This window comes from Mauremys mutica, chromosome 5, assembly GCF_020497125.1.
Source record: "Mauremys mutica isolate MM-2020 ecotype Southern chromosome 5, ASM2049712v1, whole genome shotgun sequence".
Taxonomy (NCBI): Eukaryota; Metazoa; Chordata; order Testudines; family Geoemydidae; genus Mauremys; species Mauremys mutica.
This window is the reverse complement of record NC_059076.1, coordinates 55,886,224-55,896,891: the sequence shown is the minus strand read 5'-3', so window position 1 is coordinate 55,896,891 and position 10,668 is coordinate 55,886,224. Positions and strand designations below refer to the sequence as shown.

General features: G+C 43.3%; 1 protein-coding gene across 2 annotated transcripts in view; it reads left to right on the top strand.

The window, feature by feature from the left end:
• The first annotated feature begins 1,723 nt into the window (after positions 1 to 1,723).
• Positions 1,724 to 10,668, top strand: part of MAML3 (mastermind like transcriptional coactivator 3) — a 342,237-nt gene continuing 333,292 nt past the window's right edge. For both annotated transcript variants that reach the window (XM_045019992.1, XM_045019991.1), the window contains exon 1: positions 1,724 to 3,058. In XM_045019992.1, the coding sequence (XP_044875927.1) occupies positions 2,603 to 3,058 (456 nt within the window). In that variant the 5' untranslated portion in view covers positions 1,724 to 2,602. The remainder of the gene's footprint in view (positions 3,059 to 10,668) is intronic.

Here is a 10,668-nt window from a genome sequence, read left to right as displayed (position 1 = left end):
TGGTCTCTTCAGAGCAAAGAGATACAACAGATTACATGCTTTAGAGCAGTAACTACTGATCATGGAGAACAGTAAATAGTTTCAGCCTGATTCTCAAGTTATTTCCAGAGCTGAAGTTTTAATATGGGGAAAAAACTATGCTCATTTACCCCATAGCCCTATATACTCTGCAAGAAGGGAATAATTACTGCAGTAATTTTGTATTTTATTTGTCCGCCATGAAATACTCTTATACCATCTTAATAATATGTTGCAATTACAGAGAACAGTAAGTATTCAAAAGGCAAATTTCATATTGCAGAAGTGCTTAATGAAGAAAGAAAGAAAACTCCTCTTGATACTGGGTTAGAAATAGTATCCTGTGCTAATCTGCAGAAAGGCCAGAAATGAAGATGGTTTAAATCAGATCTCATGACTAATACATTAAATCCAAATTTTCTTTAATTTCACCTACATTTTATTAAATTTGAGCATTTTTTTACCCTAAATAAATTATTCTGTATTGGTTTTGAAAAATATGGAATCAGAAGGCCATTAATTAGTGTTATGGTTCCATTTAAAGCATGGCTTGTGTTGCTAGCTAATCATAAAATAGGATATTTAGCTAAAATATTTAATTTAATACTATTGTGTCTGTGAAATGGTTTAATACCAGGTTCCTGGGATGTTATTTTTGATCTGTTAATCATCAGTGCTGAATATGGAGGCACCCACTGTTCACTTGGAAAAATGTTTCTGCTCAAGGTGTCATGTTTCTTTCCTTGTTTTAAAATAGAAAGTTCAGATCTCTTTATTGGAGGGTCAGCATTCCTTGTTTTAATTGCATTCATTGTTCAGCAATTTGAACATAAGAGGAACATAAATCACAAACAATTTTTGAAATGTTTACTACTTGTTTTCTATTGTGTTTGTCCACTACAGACTGTGCAGAGTTGTGTATTTCCTCCAGTTCTAGTCCATGAAATCTGCAATCTTTCTGCTTTGAGTTATTTGCTGTTAATTACTTCTGCTGTCAATAGCCTTTAAGGTCCACAACATTTTATTAATATGTGTTATCATTCTAACTTAATAGCCTGTTTATTTAATCTTGAATATTTCTGGGGCAAATATACCTGGGCTTTAAGAATAAATAAATTTATTCTAGTTGCCTTCATGTGTATCCTCCATTAGCTCAGTGCAGGTTATCTTGTATATCTTCCTGGGAGGGGACAGAGTTTCATTAAGTGTCCATTCCCCCTGACTATTTTTAAAGGGGGGGAAGGGGATGGGGTGTATGTGAAGAAGGGACTTTGTTGCTTGGATCATTTTAAAAACAGTTGCTTATTTACCTTTTCCTTTCCACATGGATGGGGATGATAGACAACGGCTGAAGCTCCAGTATTTCTGCGTGGTCATGCACAAGTTCTGCAATATAATACATAAATGTATAACAACTTGGGCTTGCTTGAGACAGTAGGTTGCACTGAATAAGGGAATCAAGCACAAAGGCACATTCTCACACAGAGGTCAGAAGTTGATTGAGGGCCGTGCAATCCCCCTCCCCTCCCATATCGTTCTTGTTTCTGGCAGCCCTAGTTTCTAGTCTAGTGCAAAGTAATAAGTACTAAACGTGGGGGGAATTAGATGGGGGATTGCCACGTCCGCTCCTGCTGGGTTTCAGTCCGCGCCGGGTTTTGCACCTTGTCCCCGGGTCTGCCTCACGGCCTGGAGGAGCTGCTGCTGTGTTTACTGAGCGCTCTTGTCCTGATATCACTCCGCTGGCATGGAGGAGGAGGAGGAGGAGAGCACTTGATCATTGTGATGGTGGCAGTAGGAGCAGCAGCAAGCAAAGCAAAGCATTAGGCTGTATCAGCTCGGCGACTGCAAAGACTTCAGCGATCCACTTTTTCAGATCGCCCGGATTGTTCATGTGTTTACTTCCCCCACCCTGAGGATTTGCTATTTAGGTTCCTCTTGAAATGCAACTGAGCAGCCAAAGTACTCAGAACACGGTGCGGCATAAACACCAAAACTTTTTTTCTGGAAGGAAAATACAATAAGAAAGCAGCTTTGCTTGTCTTTTGATGCTGTGCAGTGTGAGTGCGTGTGGTGTGTGTGACCAGCGTATGCCTTTGCTGGATGTGTGTATGTGTTTGTGTGTGCATGCATGTGGAAGGGTGCGTGTGTTTCTCTCTATATTTATACATGGGGAGAAAAGTCTTTGGCAAAATCTCCGGAAAACTCCTGGAATTTATTTTGAAATAATGGATTATAAAAAAGAAAAGGGAGGGCAGGAACTGATCTGAGCTCTCTTGGAGTTTGCAACCCGAATTGCTGCTGCTCACTTTGTTGTGATTCTTTTTACGGTTGTGTATCTGGTGATGATAACCCTTTAGCACTTTTCTCTTTTGCTCTTTTATATAAATACTGGAGATTTTCTTAGAGGATCGGCTGGGGGAAGAGAAAAACATTCACCTGGGATCGCTCTTTCCCTTCTACTTGTTGGTGTTTCCCCCCATGGTTCACTAAAAAGTATCACCTCAGGACCCCAGAGGAGGCTGCGTGTGTGTGTGTGAAAGGGAAGATAAAAAGTTCTTCCAAAATAGTGTGCCCGGGGAAGAGGATGGGGGATTTTGCAGCCCCCGCTGCCGCCGCGAATGGCAGCAGTATTTGCATCAACAATAACCTGAACAGCGGCCTCAGCGGGGCTGGTGGTGCTGGTATCGGGGTTAATAACACTCCCCACGGTCCTCCTGCTGCTGCTCCCAGCAACAATAATACTAATAGCGGCGGCGGCATTCCCAAGCACAGCACTGTGGTGGAGAGGCTAAGGCAGCGCATCGAGGGCTGCAGGAGGCACCATATCAACTGCGAGAGCAGGTACCAGCAAGCCCAGGCGGAGCAGCTGGAGCTGGAACGCAGAGACACGGTGAGCCTCTACCAGAGGACCCTGGAGCAAAGGGCCAAGAAATCGGGCACCGGCGGCGGCGGCGGGAGTAGCAAACAGCAGCATCAGAGCAAACAGCAGCAAGATGCCGAGTCTGCCACGGCCGAGCAGAGGAACCACACTCTGATCATGGTAAGGGACGGGGATGGGGCTGTCGCTGTCCGCTTGGAGTTATTGACTTGGCTGAACGGGAGCTATGACTTGGGGGGGGGCTTGGCTAAAGCAAAGGGGGAGAGTAAACTTTACTCCTATTCAGTGGGGTACAGGGCACGCGTTCTTCGCAGATTGCAAGTCGGAGAAATATACGGTCTGGTAAGAGCTTGCCGAGACTCTTGAGACTGTAAAAATAAGTGTGTGTGTGTGTGGAACTTTCCCATGATAGCTGACACCATGATTCGCTTTCAGAAGAAAAATATTTCTAAAATAACACTGCTCCACCCCCCCAAAACCCACCCAGGTTATTAGATCCACTACGGGAAGGGGAAATCGACATAGCTGTTCCCTGCAGGAAGAATTAGCTCGGGAAAGAGTATGGAGCAGCCCCTGGGGTTTTACAGTCTTAAGAGTTTTGTCAGTCAGCTTTGAAATGGGAGCGGAAAAGTGTGTGTGTATGTACATGCTGGCTGCCTGGTTAAACCCAGCAGAAGGGGAAGGGACGAGAGGGCTTTCCCAGGCTGGAGTGACAGCAGGAAGAAAAGTTGGCAGGTTTCTCGCCCCAGCTGCCAGCCAGGGTGCAGGAGCCCAGGTCCCTTCAGCAGCAGCCGCCACTCAGCTGAATGTCTTGCTAAAGTTTCCTCGCGTTTAAGAGGCTTAGCGCACAGCGAAGGGGGCGGGCGCTGAGCTGCCAGGAGTGTAACTACAAGCAGGAAGTGGAGTTTCCCACTCCCAGCCTGCCCGGGTGAGGAGGGATAACAGGGGCGCCGGGGAGCCTGGGCTCGGGCTGGGGGCGAGCAGGGGGTTGCTACGCGTCCCCCCGCCGGCGGGGGACAATCAGCACTTTGAATGAGCAGCTGAGCGTGACTCTGCTCGGCCGGGGCCGGTGCGGGGAGACGCGCCCGCCTCAGCCCGTGGGTAGCGGGCGCTGCTCCTCGCATGGCGCTGGCCGCCTGTCGCCCCTCTGCGGAGCTGCAGGGAGCCCGGCGGAGGGAGCCGCGCTCACGCTGTGCGGTGTACAAGCCGCGCACGTCCCGCCCCTGCCCTGGGAGGCTCCGGCGGGCGGCGCAGCGAGGAGCCGCCGCTGCCCTCCCTGCGGGCGGCTGTGGCAGTGACAAAGCGGGGGCAGGGCGGGGCCGCCGCGCTCCCCGGCGCCCCACACGTGAAGCGGGACCATTTGTTTATCTTGCACTGTACCCAGCCCTGCCCCCCCCGCCCGTGCCACCCCGCGGGCAGCCCCTTCCCGCCTCCCTCCCTCCCAGCGACCGAGACGCTTTGTCCGCCCCACGACCCGCTGGATCAGCAGCCGGAAAACTAGGAGGTGGAGGAATTAACCCTCCCCCCGTCCGGCCTGATCAAAGAGCCCCCCCAGCCCCGCGCCGTGTGTCCGAGGGAAGCGCTCCCCAGGCAGCCCCGCGGGCCTGGCTCGTGTGCGGGGGGTGAGCCTGGGAGACAGACACACGCATCCCCTGTCTCCCCACGGCAGCATCGGTCGGTTCCCCCCCACACCTGGGGGAGCACGTACAGGGGCCAGCCGGGAAGATCCAGAGGGAGAGACACAGGGAGAGGCTCTTGCTTTGCAAACAGGAAGCTGAAAAGCCTCACGGACCCAGTGTAGCTTTCCTGATACCACCAGCAATACACAACCACGTCTCTGTGAACCCTCCCCCCCTTCCTCCGGGTCTCCTCCTCGCCACAGCATTCAGGCTCTTAAACACTCAGCTAATTCGATTTCCCCTCTGCTCAGCTGTGGAGTTCATGTTGTTTCTAGTAAAAGAGTCTTCCTAGATCCTGGGGTTTGGTTTGTCTTTTGCAAAACATACTCTCCATGTTGCTGGTCGACAGGCCCTGGAAGGGGTTTTAACCTCAGAGGGTAGGAGTCATTCCGGGGGTTCCTGACTCCAGAATACTATAATGTAGTTGGTTGGTTGTGCAGACGTGATCAAAATTAGTGTCTGACTTCTCTTGACTGGGTTCTTAGGCACCTAGGTTGTAGCGACTCCCTTCCCAAAACCACACGAAAGCACCTAACCCTTGGGTTTTCATTTATGCTTACTTGGTTTTGTATGGAATATATAGGACAGAAATAAAAATGGGTGTTTTGATCATTGTGAAAGTCATGACACAAAGTGACAAAAGCCAAGCAACTCTGTTGCAGCCCACACTCATTACAACTTGCTTCATGTTGAAAAACTTAAAAAGAAACAGTTGTTTAATGTAGTAATGGAGTTAGCCATTAAATCCATTGTTAAGGTAAAGCTGTGTTTTTCTGTTAAAGCATATAATTTAAATGTTTTTTGTGTGCAATAGCCTTCAAATTTATCTTTTTAAAATAAAAAAGAACATATTTGCTAAAAATAGACCTAGTCTCATCAAGTTAAACATTTGTAAAGAATTGTTATGGCAAAGAGTAGGGACAAATTCTGCTTTGTTTCACTCACAGAATATTACTGGTGGGTTTTGCCCAAAGACTGAAAATACTCTGTGGTCTGTAGTATGTGTAATATGCACATTAAAGAGTTAGATTTTCTATCTGATAAATTGTTCCTTTCAAAGCTATTTTTCAAACTTTAAAATCTTTCTTTAGAGATGTGTGTGTGTGTTGTGCAGAAAATAGTTAATACTATCAAATAATCACTTGCCAAGTTTGTTTAATATATCTTGTCATATTTTTAGTTACAAAAACTACACAAAGTTGTTTAGGGTTTGTTTTTGGCATGTGAAAATAGGTAAACAGATTTTTTTTCTTGAAATGTGTTAAATTCCAAATGAGAGTAAGGGAGTAAGTTTTAAATCTTTTTAAAATAGGAGTTTACAGCAGAAACACTGACATAATCTGGCGTCTCACCTAATATTTTACAGTGTAGCACTGTCTTTACACAGAGCCATTATTCAGTTCAGCCCTCAGATTAGGCTGCAGATTTTGAAAGTGATGCAGTCATTAGAGAAATGAATAACTAGGATCAAATAATAAACAAATGCAAGAGGGAACATTACTTCTGTCTTGTTGCTATTATTGTTTTTTTGTTCTGCTGGTCACTTAAAAAAATCTCTCTCTTATCAAGTGAAGGAGACAGTCTAAGGAGAACTAGTATTTTCAGTGTGTTTCCCTCCCCTTCTTTCTTTTCAAGTTCACAGACATTGGGGGAAGGAAGAAAGGGAGATTGTGTTGGTTTAAGGCTGTTGGGAGGTAGCCTGGAACCCATCAAACCCTCCCACCAGGTGGTGCTGACACATACTACTGATCTGCCCTTCAGCTAGCTTGGCAGCAATTGTCAAGGTTTTAAAAGGATTGTTGCCTTTTAAAGACATGCACCCTGATTTTATTCTTCTGAGAATAAGAATCATCAAACATTTAAGATGCTTCTCATCCCCAGCTCCACAATTTACACCAAAACATCCTATTCCTAAACTCAAGGGAGTAATTATGCAATTTCCACTGTTCAGAGATTTTGTGTCCACTGAAAAGCAGCTATCACTGAATGGCTATTTTAAAATAGTATCAAGGAACAGAGAAGTATAGAAGTGACCATTCTGGATTAGATCAGTGGTCTAAACTCGATTAGTATCCTGTCAGCAATAGCGGCCAGTCCCTGATGCTTTTGAGGAGGTGCACAAAAGGGGTCAGGAATAAACCTGTCCCAGGGCAAATCTCTTACCCCCAAATACTGTAGCTAGAATTATCTTACGCCCTGAAACATGAGGAGTAGAAAATAGTTATGGTAACTGGGAGGGAGCAGAGGTATACAGTTTTCACTTGATGAATTTTGGCTACAAAGTCTCGTAAATTTTATTGACAACTTTGTTTTTTAAATGTACTTAATTTGGGTAGAACAGTATATAGATGTGAAATTCAAGCAGCGTATACAGGCATTAAATAGATAATGAAAAATCTGGACCCCCACAAAATTTTAAATTTGTAAATGGATGAAAGTACTTTTTCTTTTTCCCATTTCAACCTGGCTAAGGCCTCTGAGCTGGATTATTTGAATGCTGTACTAGTTAGCTTTTCAAAGACAAGGCGGGGGGAAATTGCAACCCATCCAAAACTCTGCTGCTCATCTTCAGACTGGTTCCAGGAAACATCAACACATTATTCCAGTTCTTTGGTTCTTTGTGAGCTAATCTGCCTTCCCATTTCCCACTGGAGTGACTGCAAGAGTCTTCTGGCTCTTCATCCATGTTATTTAGTGACCTTTGTTCAGTGTTACAAACCATCTTGAAATCTCTACCAAGTTAAACCACCTCTATATCTGATCCCATTGTACTGCTGTTCTTGCACTATAGGTTTATAATTTGTTGTCCATTGAAATGCCACTCCCATAATTATCACATTGACTTTCTTGTAGTCGTTTATTAGAATCTTAACTTTACAGTGGGGCTTAAGTGTGTTGAGATTTACTTTGTCCTAGTTTTAAAGTCCTTCAAGACCTTTTTAATATAAGCTGTATATATCTAACTTTATTGATTCATTATTATTATATTGACAAGTTCCTATCCCAAAGACTGACATCTAAGAATCAAAAAAGATTTGGAGTTAGAATTAAACATAACACAAAACGTTATTCAGATCATAGAAGTTAGTGACAGAAGTCAAATGACCCATTCGATCATTTTTTTATTTCCCTGCCAAGACTATGGCAGTCCAGAGTTAGTTTAGAGCTAGTGAAAACATCACTTATAAATACAATATCTTCCAATACTGTTTTTCACATTCCCTCAGACAGTGCATTGCTAACAGAAGTTAAAAATCTTGTCACTCTTCCACCTGGGGTACAGGAGATGAGCAGGCTCGCTGTTTCAGCTGACATAGCATAGGAGCAAAATGGTAGGCACAAAAACAAAAGAAGCAGGTTAGTTGTTGAAGGGGGTCTCTGCCTATTTTGGAAATATTCCATCACTAAAGAGGAGAATTTTTCCGAGAGGACTTTTCCCCTTGTTGAATTGGTATTTGAAAATCAGGACTTCCTTGTTTATCTTTGTGATATTTCTGTAGATATCAGTGTTAGTAGAGTGGATAACTGTTAAACATTGCAAATGATTGCTTTCAATATTTGTAGGCAAGTTTGTTTTTTAAACATATATTTGTTATATTAAACATTTGTGTGTGGGCATGTACACACACCCCTCCTCTTTGAATCTTGATTTTTTTCCTCCCTCATGTTGTAATATAATTTATTAAACTTGCTTCAGGGTACCAGCTATATGCAATTTACACTACAGGAATTGTACATTTCTCTACCATCACACAGATGAAAATGAAGAGCAGACATTTTCCACAGAAAGTCAAATGCTGCAGTCTTTTCTCAGGCCTTACTCAGTGATGACTAACTAGGAACTTTAAGATTAAGTCAATGCTAGACATAATGAGCCATATTTGCTCTCACTTGTGCTGGGGTAATTCAGAAGTAAGGTCTGGTATACACTAAAAAGTCAGGTCAACCCAGATATGTCGATCAGGGTTGTGCAAAATCCACATAGTTAAGCCAACCTAACCTCCAGTGCAGACAGTGCTTGGTCAATGGTAGAATTCTTCCATCAACCTAGCCACTGCCTCTTGGGGAGATGAATTAACTACAGTACTAGGGGAACCCCTATCATCGGCATAGGTAGTGTCTACACTGAAGCACTTTAGTGGTGCAGCTGCAGCTGTGCCACTGTAGTGTTTCAAGTGTATACAAGCCCTAATTCTACTGAAGTCAGTGAAATTACACTTGTAAAACTGGTATGAGACCAGAATCAAGCTCAGGGTTAGCAGTGCTCCTTCATTTAATTTGCAACAGGGAAAGAGTGATTGTACTATTGAAGTAGAACTCATTTTGCTGTTTCTCAAAGGGTGGATTTTAATTTCTTTCTCTAGCGGCTCCTCTGTCAGAACCAGGGTTATGCCACCCTCTCCCAGTTTTTCTTCTCCATCTCATACCCCCTTACACTTGACGGCCCTGTGTGATCATCACCGTTTGGGGCAGGAGGACTGGACAGGATCTTCTTTTGCAGCTAGTCAGCACAACAGGTTTTCACATAACAGCTGGACAGGATGGCTGTTTGGAGTGATGCTGGGCAGTGGCTCAAGTCTCCTAGTCGCTTGTGACCTGTCCACCCTATGATAGAAGAGGTGTTTTTAAAATGTATTAGCTAACATGTTTTAACTCACATGTTTATAAATCCTAGTGTAGACAAGGCAAGTTGTATTTTAACGTGTTAGCTGGTCGTGATGAACCCTAGGCTTCAACTTGATCAGCTAGCGCATGTTAAAAGTATTGTATGCATGAGAGTTTTAGGCTTTGTCTAGATTAAGAAGATTGTCTGAGCTCGTGCTGAGGCCACAATTGAACATACTAAAATTAAGCTAAAGGTGTTATTTTTTATCTGTGCTTGTACATTGGTCAAATTTAGGTTGCACTTAGCTACCTTGTGTTATGCTAAGCCTGATCTAAATTTAACCTTTACCTTAGTACAGACAAGGCCCCAGAACACATTAGTTACAACGTGCCAGCTGACAACACACCTTTTGTCCTAGTCAAGTAAAACCCTACATTTTACTATGTTTCAGTTTACAGAGTGTGCACATGCCTTTCCATTTTTTCACATAGACACTGGGATTATAGGAGGGTCTTTAAAAGTCATTGAAGATGTCATAGTTTACTTCTTTGACAGTTCATTAGATATCAGCTGCTGAAATCTTGTCCCAGCTGACATGATCTAGGCCCATTTTTGGTGAACCACCACAAATACTATAAGGGCCAGTACACTTCTCTAAAAATTGGTCCTGAAAGAAAAAATGGATCCTTGTGGCTCTGTCACTAACTCCCTGTGTCACATTGGGCCAGTCACATACACTTGGTGAATAGTGAGGCTCCCTGGGCCATTATTTTGGTTAAGGATTAATGATTATTTTCATTTCATTTTCTGTTTGGTTGTGTGTCTGTGTATGTACAGTTCTTTAAAGATGATGATGGCACTTGTGTTGTTTTTTATACCTGGGGTTTGTTTCAGCGTTCGGGTATGTTTCCATTAGAATATTCTTTTTAGTTAAAGCACTCAGAGATATTCTAAACATCTAAATAACTAAAAATGTATCATTGAACACTTACTATGGCTCTCATTTTCTTTTGAAAGTGACATAAAAGTCTGTAGGATACTAACTATTTTTCACCATGAATACATGTATTTCTAAACTTAGTGTTGATTGCATCCTTCTTGATGGATGCTACTTGTGAGACTAGCAAGAGACGGTAGAGTCTCACCTGTTTTAATAACTGCTTAACAATGAAAGAACTAATAACACAAAATGTTTAATATTTTAATATTAGATATACCAGTTTTTCATTCGAGTTTGCTAATGTTAAACTATTTTGGGAAGTGGTTTATGATTGTTCGCTCAGGGTCCTTAGACTGCTCATGTCAGAGATGACATCACATCAGCCACCAACATCAGTAGCCTCAGAACTGCCAAATGTAATTGAAAGCTTAAAAATATCAGACATTTTATTAATAGTGACAAGTGCTTTTTACCTTCTGAACTTTTAAACTCTTGGGCTGAACAAACTCGATATAGTTTCCCTTTAAGATTGCCCCCTTTTATAGTC